Genomic DNA, 15,023 nt, shown 5'->3' on the forward strand with positions numbered 1-15,023 from the left:
TTGAAGTCTCGGCGCCCTTTGCACGATGGTCATTGCGCCGGACTATTGCAATATGAGTCGTTCGAACTGCTCTAAGTGCTAGAGGACTCTGCATCTTTTTGCACAATTGTTTTTTGTCAATGTCTTTATGTCCCCAAAGTGTTGTGTAAATTGACCGTCTGTTGTACTAGAGCGGCTCCAACTACCGGAGACAAATTCCTTGTGTGTTTTGGACATACTTGGCAAATAAAGATGATTCTGATATACACACACACACACACACACACACACACACACACACACACACACACACACACACACACACACACACACACACACACACACACACACACATATATATATATATATATATATATATATATATGTACACACACATATATACACACACACACACACACACACACACCTGTATATGACCGACCATGGGAACACCAGCAACAAGTCGGCCCGACATTTTTTAACTTAACACGGTGTTTGTATGGCCACAATGTTGGGAAGTAGGACTGAAAGTCTGCGATATTGCAGGGGGCGCCAGCGATAAAACACGATACAACGGGGTGCCAACAATGAACGACGGCAGTGCCAAGTGCCTGCCGCCACCTCCATGTACACCCTCCTCACGTCATGTTGCTCCTAACCTCTGAAATCAATCGGTTCGTCTTCCAATCAGTCACCTCACATGCAAGCTCAGTGTGTGTGTCAACTCTGGCTCACTGGCAGTGTCAGTTGCCATGGAAACACAGCATCCCCGGCCTACAGCTTGCCTTGGATCCTATTTGAAGAATGTGTGCGTGAGATGATGTCATCATTTGAACACCAGGCTGTCTTGGTGCACACCAGTGGTCAACAACCTTTGATTGATACGTCTTGGGTACTGATTAATGTGAAGGCTACCAATTGAATACACACAAATTTGCTCAAATTGCCGTGACTAATATATTATTATATCTTATTATGAATGATAATTTATGTCAGACGCTGATTATGTTCATGATTTCTCACGATTAGGAAACTGATAACTATCAATATGCAGCACTGTATTTCTATAAATCTCTGCCAGTGTTTACATTTTCAAATGATCAGTTCCTAAAAATTCACAATGTCCTATCACTGGTGAGCGGGCACCACGTGGGGGACAGACGGAGAGAGGAGCTTCAAATGTCACGACAGGTTGCGTTTGTACAGCACTATTTGTATTTTTTTTTTGGTTTGTTTTTTTAGTGAGCTACTCATGACATCTGCTAGCCAGAAGCTGAGCTGCACTATGTTTGTTTCCCGTTGGACTTTCCCTTCTTTTCCCTTCCGTCGTTGGCCTTCGGTTGCTTAGGAGGATTTGATAAGATTGTGCCCATCAAAGGTCAGACACCTGCGAGCGCCGACGTGTTTCAGTGTCACGGCACGGTCCCCGTGGCAACCTAACACTAGCGCTTTTTGTTGACGTGCGCGTCCTTTCCGTTAGCAGGTAGCGCTTGCGTGTGCGCGTGTTTCTCACCGCCGTGCACTGCCGGAGCAGGCAGGACTGCTTCATGCGTCCCGGTCCTCCGAACTTCTTCATGTCCTTGCAGAAGTGACACTCGCCGCACTCGCTGCGGGTGCACGCCTGGCAGCGGCGGCAACGCGTCCTTCTGCGCCTCGCCCCCCCGCCCAGCGCCTTACTGCCCGACATCCCCCAACGAGTCAGCTGCAAGCACAACAACAACAACGTCACTTTCTTTTCTCCAGTTGAACCTCGCTCCACGGACGGCACCTTCAAACAAACATTGGCCAGCTTCATGCAACATTTTGGTTTCGCAGTCTTGTCATGAACACGTTTTTGCTTTTTCTGGCACCGTGAAAACAGCATTGGCGCCGTATCTTCGGTTTTTTGCTCAAAATGAGCTTCTGTGTGGCTCCAAACGAACTGGCAGCAATAATGTTCATTATTAGGAATTACTTTTCAAAATAAAGAAGGAAGTAAAAGGATTTCCTGTTGAAGCATAATTTGGTTTGGACAAATCTAATCGTCTAATAGTCCTAATTAGGGCCCAACTGATTAATTGGCCAATATCAGATCTTTGCAGATGAGCAAAACTCACACGTTTTTTTTTTTTTTTTTTTAAACACATAAGACAGTTCATTACATTCAAACATTAAAAAAATAGGTACCCGTGTGATAAAGTTAAACAAATACTAAAGGACAATGGATTGTAAAAACAGTCAAATGTACTAAGTCATCATTGTTGTTGTACGACCCAAAAAGAAGTTATTGTATCCACTATATAGCTTTTAAATTAATCAGTTGTCTGAATTTTTTTTGCCAAATACCAAAAACCCACATGGGTCGGTCGGGCGGGCGGGGCCTGGTGCTCATGTTGACAACCAGGAGCGAGCGTTGTGATGACGCTCATATTAGAGCAAAGGTGCAAAATGATAGTTGCTGTGGACAAATGAAAAAGAGCTCAGCTCACTGGCGATAGATAGCGTCCACGATACGTGATAGCTGTTCATATTGTTTCCAAAGGGCTAAGCCGTTGCTCAGTGATTTACTAGCAAACATACCGTGTTGTTTCTTCATTGCACGGAAAAACGATTACCACTTTGTTTGTTGCTCATTTTAATGCCTGGTCCTGCAAAAAGGTACATGACCTCAAAAATGCAATGCAGACAACTAAAATGTAGCTGATTCCATTATAACTGATGTCCTATTTGAGAAGCTTAAGCTTAATTGTACTCCATCAATTTTGGTTACTATCGAGAAAACCCATGGGAAGTCAGCTATTTTGGTCATCGTCATTATAAATAAATGTACATTTGGTTGCACCGGTATTAAAAATTAACAAAAAGAAATCAGAAACAAAGGTGGTGTAATATTTTTGCTGTTACTGTATATTATAAAGGATTCCTTTGTTACTACACACCAACAAAAACAATGTAAACATAACTCGGTTCTGCTATGGAACTCATTGCTTCAATTTCAATTCATTTTTCATGAGAAACACTGCTTTGGTTTTCTAACAGACTTTTGTAACCAAAAACCTAAATCTCAGTTTGTACTTCAATAACAACCTACACTGTGTGTATTTTTGTGTGCATGTGCAGCTACTAGCCAAGCTCAAAGCAGAATGCTTGTTCATGTGAAGATGATACGATAGGTAGTGATGCGGGGTCACGTGATCCACGGACAACACAAAGCATCCTGTTAGCCGAGCTAGCAAGCATCAGGAAGGCTGCTAACACGCACGCGCACGCACACAAGCCCCCATAACTTGAAAGGGGCAACCAGCGCTAACATGCTAACCCTTAGCATCACTCCGGCTGCTGGGTCGCGCACACGCAGTCCACCCACCCGCTGGTGGTCGTTGTTGTCGTCACCCACCTCTGGCTGCTATCGGCTCGCATGCTCCCGGCTCACACATTAGAAACAAGATTAGCGTGCAGCCAGCAGCTAGCCACGTTAGCTCGTCGTCCGTCCGTCAGCTTCCTTGTTCGGTGCCGCCGATGAGTCGCCTCAAGCGCGCCCCATGCCGCTAGCCGCCGTTAGCCTCCAGCTAGCTACCGGCCGACCGATGTGAGGAGCCGAGGAGTTATCGATAAGCCGACAGATCGATATCGATGAGGCACCGAGGGCGCAGTGCTGCTGCTGGGAGACGAGCCCATTCACATCCACTCTCACTCTCTCTCTCTCTCTCTCTCTCTCTCTCTCTCTCTCTCTCTCTCTCTCTCTCTCCTCCCTCTCTCTCTCTCTCTCTACCTCCGCTGCGCACGTCGCGGCGTGCGTACTTGCGCGCTCTACTTCCCGGGCTTATTCGCTTCCAATCGCTGGTATCCCTCCGCACGAGGTAGTAGCCCCCTTCGCGTGCGTGACGCACCCCGGTTTGTGTCAAAGTGGCGTGCCGTGACACACTCACGTTAGTGACGTCATACAGGTAACTCCGGGTACGCGCTCCGAAGAAGAGGCCAGTAAACGCTTCAATAAACAGATACATACATAATGCAAATACATGGTCAAAGCTGTAGGAAAGAAAGTCTAGACACTCTTTGAAGTCACGGCAGTGCTCCACATTGGTTAAATCCATGTCACATGGTTTAGACGCCATGTTGTCTCTGTTCCCGTCATTGCCTTGCATTAGCCTCCGACCGTTTTTAACCATTGCAAGTGGATTTTGGGCAAAACGTTTGGTTGTGTGGCTGTAGGACAAGGTGTGCGGATGCATCGTTTCCCCCCCAAAACAAAAAGGACAACGCCAGAGGTAAACCCTAAATTGAGCAAATATGAATTGAACAAAATCTAGGATCATTAGAAGAAGAATGAATTTATTTTCTGTCAAAATGTATATTTTTGGGGAGGAGTGCGCCTCAACGCAGGCCCCGCCCCCTTTTAACGGCCTTGGTTAGGAAAAGAAATCGGAGTCTATTTCTTTTATAATTTACAAACTGGCCACGTCAGACTGCCACCTGCAGGGCAGCTGTGGCTACACAAGGTTGTAACTGAGGAGTGAATGAATAATGGGTGCAAAGCAAAATAAGGCACCTGAGTGCCTTGAAAAGCACTAAACAAATCCTATGCATATATATATATATACATATATATATATATATATATATATATATATATATATATATGTATATATATATATATCCATTCCATCCTTTTTCTACCGCTTATCCGAGGTCGGGTCACGGGGGCAGTAGCTTTAGCAGGGACGCCCAGACTTCCCCAGCCACTTCATCCAGCTCTTCCGGGGGGGTCCCGAGCCGTTCCCGGGCCAGCCGAAGGATGTAGTCTCTCCAGCGTCTCCCGGGTCGTCCCCGGGGTCTCCTCTCGGCGGGACGTGCCCGGAACACCTCACCGGGGAGGCGTCCGGGAGGCATCCGAATCAGATGCCCCGGCCACCTCATCTGGCTCCTCTCGATGCGGAGGGGAAGCGGCTCTACTCTGAGCCCCTCCTGATGACCGAGCTTCTCACCCTATCTCTAAGGGACAGCTCGGACACCCTGCGGAGGAAACTCATTTTGGCCGCATGTATCCGGGATCTCGTTCTTTCGGTCACGACCCGCAGCACATTACCAGAGGTGAGGGTAGGAACGTAGATCCCAGCCACTTCACACTCGGCTCCGAACTGCTCCAATGAGAGTTGGATGTCACGGCTTGACGAAGCCAACAGAAGCACATCATCTGCAAAAAGCAGAGATGCAATACTGAGGCCGCCAAACCGGACCCCCTCTACGCCTCGGCGGCGCCTTGAAATTCTGTCCATAAAAGTTATAAACAGAATCGGTGACAAAGGGCAGGCTTGGCGGAGTCCAACCCTCACCGGAAACGAGTCCGACTTAGTGCCGGATATGCGGACCAAACTGTGACTCTGGTCGTACAGGGACCGAAGAGCCCGTATCAGGGGGTTCGGTACCCCGTGCTCCCGAAGCACCCCCCACAGGACTCCCCGAGGGACACGGGGAGTCCTGAGTCCGATTTTGCAGTATAATTAAAACACATGTAGACTGGTTGGGGGAGCTCCCGTGCACCCTCGAAAACCACACTAAAAACCACCTGAATCTGAGATTCGACTTCCCGACGGACCCTCCTCTCCAGCACCCCTGAATAGAACTTACCAGGAAGGCTGAGGAGTGTGATCCCCCTGTAGTTGGAACACACCCTCTGGTCCCCTTTCTTAAAAAGGGGGACCACCACCCCAGTCTGCCAATCCAGAGGCACTGTCCCCAATGTCCATGCGATGTTGCAGAGGCGTGTCAACTAGGACAGCTCCACAACATCCAGAGCCTTGAGGAACTCCGGGCGAATCTCATCCACCCTGGGGCCTTGCCACCGAGGAGCTTTTTAACCTCCTCTGTGACTTCGACCCCAGAGATAGGAGAGCCCGCCTCAGAGAACCCACACTCTGCTTCCTCATGGGAAGGCGTGTCGGTGGAATTGAGGAGGTCTTCGAAGTATTCTCCCCACCGACTCACAACGTCCCGAGTCGAGGTCGGCGGCGCCCCGTCCCCGCTATACGCAGTGTTGGTGGTGCACTGGTGGACCAGAATTTCCTCGAATGAATATATATATATATATATATATATATATATATATGAGCCAGGTTTCCCTTAGGTACGTTTTGGAAATGTTGCGTTACATTGCAAAGTGATGTCATGTCAAATTTGGTGACAAGATGGCGTCCTCCTGTCACTGTCCCCACATTTTCTCTTCTCCGGTTTTGACGTTCGGCGCACGCCCCGCCTCACGGGTGTGACGTCAGCGACATAAATGTAAGCTGGGACTTGAAGTTGTCTCCACAATCAAAAGAATTCGCTCCACTCAGTCACAGTGGACTCATAATAGACTCAGGGGGGTCCCAACAAATATATTGAATGAAATCAGTCAAATCAAAGTATTGCTTGAGTGGCAAGTAGCGAAACAAGGCCAAGCCCGCCGACCTCCCTCTCTCCCTCGCTCGCTCGCTCGCTCGCTCTCTCGCTCGCAGTTAGCATGTAACTACGAGGCTATCAGGCTAGCCTAGGCTAGCGCCTAGCGTGTAATTGGTTGACGTGCGCCGGTCGGCTCTATCAACATTCGGGTGCTGTTCGGACGGAACACACTCCCCAGCCAGGCAGCAGCCAGCCAGCCAGCCAGCGAGCGGCACACGACGCGGACTCAACTCGGTCGGCGAACTCGGACGGATCGGAGGCGCCATCCCGCGAGTGAAGATGATTAAGCTCTTTTCCCTGAAGCAGCAGAAGAAAGACGAGGAATCTGCCGGAGGAAATCGAACCGGAGCCGGCGGTAAAAAAGCCAGCGCGGCCCAGCTGCGAATACAAAAAGGTGCGCCACACGCTCCTATTTCCACGCGGACACGTTGACACGGTTCGATAGATGGCTGCGTGTGTACATGGACGTTGAATTGTTTGCAGTGGACGAAACACAGTTGCGAGCTCGTCAGAGCCAACAAGCCGAGAAGACACTCGGCTAGCGGTTAGCCACACAGGCTAACTCCCTGCGCGCTAGCCGCTACTTGTGTGTTCATTTCGCAACAACACGCACATAAATATGCACACACGATTTAACCTCCGACATATTTCCTGGCAGCGGCAGGCTAGCGCTCGGTCTTGAGGGCGTTTTTGGTTCTTCTTTTCAAGCACACGTGTGTGTGCTGCTCTGTTAGCATGGTGACGTCATGACACCTGCGGGGTCAGGTGAGCAGGTCACACCTGCCGCCCAGGCGTCAGGTGCCACCCCGTGCTGGGGTCCCACTGACATCACTTCCTGCGTTGACATGCTAAAGAGTTGGCCAAACCGTTCACGCGGCGTCACGTCGGGTCGTGTTTTATCATGAAATGTCTTTCAGACATCAATGAGTTGAACCTGCCAAAAACATGCGAGATCAACTTCCCTGATGACGACGACCTCCTCAACTTCAGACTCATCATCTCTCCTGACGAGGTGTGTGCGTACTTGTGTGTGTGTGTGTGTGTGTCCAAGTTGAAAGGTGACTTATGTCTGTTGTTTTCATTTTTTTTGTCCTTTTAGGGTATTTACAAAGGAGGAAAGTTTGTCTTCAGCTTTAAGGTAAACTTTTCTCATTGTCACCATGGCAACGCTGTTATTTGTGTGCAAAAGGCAACAGATGTGTGCGTGCGTTGCAGGTAGGACAGGGCTACCCTCACGACCCCCCCAAGGTGAAGTGCGAGACGATGGTGTACCACCCCAACATCGACCTGGAAGGAAACGTCTGCCTCAACATCTTAAGGTGACCTCACTTCCTGTTTGAGTGTTACTCTGTGTGTGTGTGTGTGTGTGTGTGTGTGAGAGAGAGAGTGTTATGCCTGGTAAACACACAAACACAGTCGGGCTGTTTTTTGTCCCGATTTTGCCTTTCCCGACCTAGAATATTAAACGCCAGACGAGTCTGTCTCCTAAGATGATCGTGTGGTCTGAGGTGTGTTAATTTTGATTTTTTTCCCGGTTATAGGGTTCCAAACTGATAATCCTAATTATTAAACGTGTTCAGTATTTCCACCAAAAATCTCAGTGTGTGAGGAAAGCCGACGTTTTCCCGAGTCCCGACTCGAACAATTGTGACATGAAACGGAATGTAGCCGTCAAGAAGCGACCTGATTGACGAACAAGGATCCAAGGAATGTAATTGTCATACCAACACACATTTACACGATATGGCATGAAATTTGTTACCTGAGGCCGAGGTCCCAGATTAGCCCAATAAGTCCCAAGACTTGTGAAAGAAGGAGAATGAGCTCCAAATAAAATGGAATAACAAGGAATGCTTATCCCCAGCTTTGAGTGTGTGCAGCAGCAGAAATACAAATTCAGTCTTCAATTGCACATGGTATTTACCGTAATTTCTCGTATATAATGAACACCCATGTATAATACGCACCCCTAAAGTTGACCACAAAATTCTGGAAAACCCTCCTACCTATGTATAATGCATTTTTACAATGCATGATTTTGCTTCTACCCATATGATGAAAACATGAAGTATTGTCTGTATTTTGTTAGTTTTTTCAAGTAATTATTCTGAAGTTAAGCACTTTATTTGAACACGTAGTACTTTTTTATTTACTTGCTCTTATTTTGAAATTCACAGCCCTACTTTTATTTAGTAAATGAGAAAATACACAGTTGTGCTCATATGTTTGATTACCCAAGCAGAATTTGTAAGATGTGTACAATTCTTCAAAGAAAACATGAAGGACCAGGGGAAACACATTTAATTTTATTTTATTTGGATTCAAATTAAATGGTAATGCTTTTCTGAAATGCTTGAGCATTAAACAAAACATAACCATAAAGAAATTAATGATGGTTGTTGTTCAGTCATATTAAAAAATAAATAAATAAAATAACGTGTCACAAATTCTGCCAGGGTATGTAAACTTATCAGCACAACTGTACATATATGAGGTCATACGTACCCCTGTCATTTTGCAAAGAAAGTGTAGGGTACACCTTTTTTATAACCACTAGGTGGCAGTGGCATATTGGAATGAAAGTCTGCAGCTTTTTCATAACCACTAGATGGCGGCATACATTTATAAAATGTGAATTTTTTTCCCCCATCTGCCCCTATACCCATGTATAATGCACACTGGACATTTGACAATATTATTTGGGGGGTGCGCATTATACACGAGAAATTACTGTGTATGGTCATTTGGACTTGTAAGAGAATAAAGCGCTCATCGTGAGTAGGTGCATACATCACGCCCCTTTTGAGCCGTGTGCCCACGGTGACACTAAGCTAGGATAAAAGTCATCAGCGCAATATGTGTACGTGCGGCAAGAAAACCAAAAGACCAGTTGCCGCCGGTTTGTGCTACGTTACGACTGCATACAATGGTGTACAATCACGACAAGGGTAAGTGTAACCTGCAGGTAACAATATTTTGGGGGGTCTTTTTACCCCCCAAATGTTCTGTATTGATAGCACACGCTTTGGTGTTGACAAAAAAAGTAAACTTCATGAAAACGGGTTGAGAAATGAGCAAGTAAGTTACGACTTCATTGCAATGGTGATGCAATGCAGTCTGTGCGAACGTCGCCCCACCCAACGTGGCCGCCCCGTAGGCACGTCGGTTAAGGCCTCGTTATACTCCCGCTCCCACATTGCATCACATGACCGACGCATTGGGCCGCGCGGCCACTATGCGTCACAAATTGCCATCTCATGATGGGTTCGTTTTTAAGTCACGTGCTCTGATGACGTACTTCGCTTTCCCCTTGGTTCCTCAATACCGCCATCTTTAAAATACAAAACACCTACGCTGCCGCCTTTTTGATCGATTTTGCAGTATAATTAAACGTATCATCTGGTCATCTAGGTCCATTTGTTCTAGCAGGCACTGTTCCACAGTCGCCATTGTTGTTGCTTTGTTCCTTGTTCCGGAGAGTAAAAACAGCTACCGGAATTGGCCATAAAATGCAAAGGAAACTCCGCCCTGTGGTGTCCCAGCCAATACCAGGCGTAGCGACCCCCCCGACTTGGAGGAGAACTGCAGCACATTTTCAAAACGCGTGGGTTGCGCTCGAGTATAAAGGCAAACCGCGCGGGATAGCCGCAGTGACGTCAGCGCAGTCGCCACCCGCGTGAGTATGAAGAAGCGTTTAGCCGGACTGCGACAGCATGCTGGCAAATCGCGTCTTCACACCTGTGTGCAGGGATGAATTGGGGGGCTGATGTCAGGGAGCAAGGAACCAGGAAGTGGCTGTAAATTAAAAAAAACAAAAAATACACCCATTGCCTTATTTTGTCAAAGTGACTCACCAAACGGCAAGAAATATTTTCCAAAGCAAGTCTTTTTTGACATGGACTTTCTACAACACTCCCGCCTGCGCTCCCTTTGGAAACACTCAGGGAAACATCGGCGCAACATATCCAGAAGTCTTCCTTCTTTGTGCCTGGCGCGCGCGCACGCACGCACACAAGGTATTTTCTAGAAATCTTAAAGCTTATTTGCTACAGAGCCCACAGTGTGTGGTGTGCTCCGATAATCGGAACACACAACTCCACACACAGATTCTGGTCCACGGCCGATCTCGAATCCAGTCCTCCAAGACAGAACTCTCCCGTGATCAAACAAAACCGAGAAGAACCACCATAAGTTTTTTCCGGAGGGAGCGGAGGTGGGAGTCTTGTAGAATGGTGATGTCATCGATAAAAGAATTGCTTGGGAAATGACTTCTTGCCGTCTGACGAAGCCACTTATACAAAATACGACATCGGGTCGGACGCGTCGGTTTTATTTACGGCAGCTCGCTTGTCCGTCAGTCAGGTCGCTTCTTGATGGCTACATTCCGCTTCACGTCACAATTCTCAGTCGGGACTCGGGAAAACGTCGGCTTTCCCCACACTCGTGAGGTTTTTTTGGGTTCCAAATATTGAACACGTTTATTATTTAAGATTATCAGCATCAAGCCATTCGGGACTCTGTTATCGGGACAGATCCAAAAGGAACACAGCTCAGACCACACGACCATTTTAGAAGACAAAAGATAGTCTGGCGTTAGTCGTCCTTGGTCGGGAAAGGCAAAATCGGGACGATTATCTTGTGTGAACTACGCCTCCAATCGTGCGAGATTTCTGTCTCGGATGACTGGATTCTAGATCGGAAGTGGAACGGAATCTTTCAGTGTGTGTTGTTCCGTGTCGACATTATCGGAGCACCGCACACCCGCTACGAGCAAAACAGTCGAATGAGGATTTTTGATTTTCATGGAACAAAAAAGATCCTTCCGATGGAAGATGTGAAAAATCCTTCTACGTGTGCGTTGCAGGGAGGACTGGAAGCCAGTGCTGACAATAAACTCCCTCATCTACGGCCTTCAGTATCTTTTTCTAGTGAGTGACTCGCTATTTCCCGCTTGTTGGTGTCACGTGACTGATGAAATCCTGACTCGTGCGCCGGCTTGTGTTGCGTTTCAGGAGCCCAACCCCGAGGACCCGCTGAACAAGGAGGCGGCGGAGGTGCTGCAGACGAACCGCCGCCTGTTCGAGCAGAACGTCCTTCGCTCGCTGCGCGGCGGCTACGTAGGCTCCACTTACTTCGAGAGGTGTCTGAAATAGCTCCGCCCACACAGGAAGCCACCCGGGACATTTTCCGAGCCCCGCCCCCTCCTCGCCTCCCCCCACGTGACTCGGCGTTCATCATTCACACCCAGCAAGACTCCGGGGGAGGGCGGGGGGGAGGGGGTGCTGCGAATGTTGATGACATCACAAACGCTTTGACTTTTCATTTGGCAAGAGGCCACGCCCCCTTCCGCCACCGGGGGCGGGGCTACGGCAGTGGTGGGCGGAGACCGTGCTGATAAAGGCGGGGCTTGTGGGTTGAAATGTACATGAAGACTGCAATGTTTGACGTTAATAAAATATCAACTCGCACGATCACGTTTAGCATCTTTGCTGCTGCTGACGGGAGGTGTCACTCTCGAAGCACACGCGCAAACTTTGGGGATTTTGTGAGACTGGCGGGCCGTGTTGGGAAAAGTGAGTTAGGATTTTGTAGTTCTTTTGGAATGTCCATCCCTTTTCTGTCCCGCATGTTGTTCGGCACGGCCCGGCCACGAGTTGCAAGGTAGACCGCAGTGTTACAAGGTCAGTCAGCCCGACGGCAACCGGCTGCTATAGGAAGCGAACGAGAGCGTCACTCTTTGATAAATTCCAGGTAACATTACTCATGGAAAAGGTGTTATATCACCCTTGTTTCTTCAATTTCTTGTTCTTTGCCATGCCTGCTGCATTTTTGTTGTCATCGTTCTAGTTGTACAAACAGATGTACCTTGAGTTGAAAAACAAACGGGAAGCTGAAGAAACAAAAGGTGGTCAAATTGATTTCTCCATGACTGTCAAATGCGGTTTTGAAATTTTTGTCAGTCAGTATCAGGTGACATTCAGATTTTCCGTTTACCACTGTACGTAGAGAGCGTGTTGAATGGGTAAAAGATGTTATTGACACAAGCGCGTCCGAATAATACATTTAAGAGTGGTAATACTCCTGCTGACGGTTATCAATCTGAGAGCGGCCTACCGCTTCTCCTTTTAAGGCTCCCACCAGCTGACTTGAAATATTCACTCTCACACTGTCGCTGAGTGGGAATCGAACCCACGCCACCCGCACACAAGTCAGGTGACTCATTGGTCAGAATGTGCAGTGAGAATATGTTCTTCGCTAGCGCGTATCCTCAATGTATCCCACAACGCATTTTGAGAACTAGTCAATGACGACAGACACGAGGCGGTACGGAAAAAATATTTTTTTTTGCAAATATTTTTGCTTTTGAAAAATAACTTTCACAGGATGTCAAACAAGACGTGACAACAGATGTAGTGACGGGCCTCAATTCAATGGCACCCCGCCCATCCTCATCCTTCAACAACTTGAATGGAGTCCAAACATGGTCAATTCAGTTGATTGAACATCATTTGGAACGGCACGCACCCGTCCGTCTATATAAGGTCTCGTCGTCGGCAGCGCGTATCAGAGCAGAAGCCGAGCAATGAAGTCTAAGGAATTGTCTGCAGACCTCTGAGACAAGATTGTGTCAAGGCACAAATCGGGGGAAGGATGCAAAAGAACGTCAGCACCATTGAAGGTCCGAAAAGCACCGTGGTCTCGATTATTGGGAAACTGAAGTAGTTTGGGACCGCCGAGACCCGTCCTAGATCTGGCCGTCTGACCCAGCTGAATAACCGGGGGAGAAGGGCCTCTGTTTAGAGAGGCGAACAAGAACCCTATGGTCACTGAGGCGGCGGTCCACTGTTCCCTTGCGGAGATCGAACCAGCCAGAAGGTCAACCGTTGCTAACGCACTCCATCAATCAGGCCTTTATGCTAGAGTGACTAGAAGGAAGCCACTTCTCACTAAAAGGCGCACGGCAGCCCGCTTGGAGTTTGCCAAAAGGCACCTTAAGGATTCTCAGACCTGCAGAAACAAAATTCTCTGGTCTGACGAAACCAAAATCGACATTTTTGGCCTGAATTGCAAGCATCGTATCTGGAGAAGAGGAGGCACTGCCGTCACCTGGCTAGCACCATCCCTACTGTGAAGCACGGCGGTGGCAGCATCACGCTGCAGGAACTGGGCGACTAGTCCGCATAGAGGGGAAGATGACAGCTGCCAAATAGAGAAATTCTCCGAGAACTCGCTCCAGAGAAGCTCTGGAACTCGGACGAGGGCGTCAATTCACCTTCCGACACGACGACGGAGAGGACACGGGCACTGGGGGGGGGGGGAAATATTTCATCATGTGCAACCAATGCACATGTGCAAATTAAGTCCATTCAAAGGACTTTTTATGATTGTATTTCTTTTCCAGTGCATGTGCTGGGGTCACAAGAAGCGACGGCGAGGGCAATAGGCAGCATAAATGATCACCTTCATCAGTTAATAGGTGTCCTCCCAAATATCAGCGATTCCTTAAATACACTGGTCAACAAGTGAATTCAGAGTCCTTGCTTCTTTTACATTGTTGAAATCAAATGTTGTCGGGCATGAATTGTTCATCAGTGCTAATTGTTCATGCGTCTCTGCTGTCCAGATGGATGATAACGGCTTCCCAGCATCACACCGAAGTGTCGCCCAAGCACCGACGGCTGCAGAAACGTGCGTACGCCAGCCGTGAAGTTGGCGTGAGGCACCGCACGTTTCCACGCTCATTTCACTCCTGATACATCGGTTTGATACTTTGCCGTGAAAAAGAACTGACGCCAGGTTTTTGTGCATCCCTGATATTTTTCTTTCCATGTTTAGTGTATCCCATCACCGCCAGCTCGCATCTCTCTTGCACAACGTGACTCCACAAGGGGGTGCAAATGTGCCATACAAACCGTCATGTGCTGAAAACGTGCAACAGCTGAGAACAACAGAACTGAATTTGTTGAGAAATGGCTTAAAACTCCTTTTCAATTTTCCAGATTTTGTGGGCGGGGCTAAAAACTATCCTCGTGACATCAAGAAGTTTGGGCGTAGCCATTCCGTCCTCCGCTATATAAACACTAAGCGCCCTTATTCGACGCAGTGTGGCCTTCCGGCGGAATTGCCACGTCCTCGTTCGTCACGGACCCAGTTGGAGCAGAATAGCGTGCAGTTAGCCATGAACATATGTACGCGCACGAGTCCCAAAAATCTATCTTCCCTGACGTGCAACGCGTTTGCTGTTATTTGGGCTAACATGCCGTCTGGCCGCACGCGCGTTGTGAACCGCACGGCGAAGAATGACTTTCCGCGGCCTGTGAAGGCCTACTCTGGCGGCAGATAGGAGCCGCCAGAGAACGAGTACCGGCACTTGATTGACAGTCCGGAAGCTCGAAGATCGGCTCGATTCTTGGCCACGTGCGTGCCCAATTTTACAGCGTTTTTTTTTTGTGCCATAAATTCACTGTGCCGCTCATTAATATTACTCTTTTCTGTGGTGTGTCAAATTTACAAGACAGTTTTTGGCCTGTTTTGTGACACTCGACAACTATTTTGATAATCGATTCATCGTTCAGAGGCTGAACTTCAAATTGTCCAAATCCTCCAATTTCAGCCTCTCA

At 48.0% G+C, this 15,023-nt stretch overlaps 2 protein-coding genes across 3 annotated transcripts in view; one reads left to right on the plus strand and one right to left on the minus strand.

The window, feature by feature from the left end:
* Window positions 1–3,817, minus strand: part of zgc:158376 (uncharacterized protein LOC100101643 homolog) — a 21,780-nt gene extending 17,963 nt beyond the window's left edge. The window contains exons 1-2 of one of the 2 annotated variants that reach the window (XR_009770055.1): window positions 3,356–3,816; window positions 1,493–1,681 (exon numbers count right to left, since the gene is read on the minus strand). Coding sequence is in view for 1 of the 2 variants with exons in the window: in XM_061700092.1 (XP_061556076.1) it covers window positions 1,493–1,666 (174 nt within the window). In the remaining variant the exon portion in view is untranslated. Of the gene's footprint in view, window positions 1–1,492; window positions 1,682–3,355 lie in introns of both variants that reach the window. The other variant, XM_061700092.1, reaches the window with a different exon arrangement.
* A 2,441-nt stretch (window positions 3,818–6,258) lies between these two features.
* On the plus strand, window positions 6,259–11,873 carry ube2m (ubiquitin conjugating enzyme E2 M). Its single transcript, XM_061700153.1, has 6 exons — window positions 6,259–6,796; window positions 7,320–7,414; window positions 7,502–7,540; window positions 7,618–7,721; window positions 11,267–11,330; window positions 11,415–11,873. Exons 1-6 carry the CDS (start codon window positions 6,682–6,684, stop codon window positions 11,553–11,555), a joined length of 558 nt encoding a protein of 185 aa, XP_061556137.1. The 5' UTR covers window positions 6,259–6,681; the 3' UTR covers window positions 11,556–11,873.
* Window positions 11,874–15,023: the final 3,150 nt, after the last annotated feature.

The sequence above is a fragment of the Phycodurus eques genome, chromosome 16, assembly GCF_024500275.1.
Source record: "Phycodurus eques isolate BA_2022a chromosome 16, UOR_Pequ_1.1, whole genome shotgun sequence".
Taxonomy (NCBI): Eukaryota; Metazoa; Chordata; class Actinopteri; order Syngnathiformes; family Syngnathidae; genus Phycodurus; species Phycodurus eques.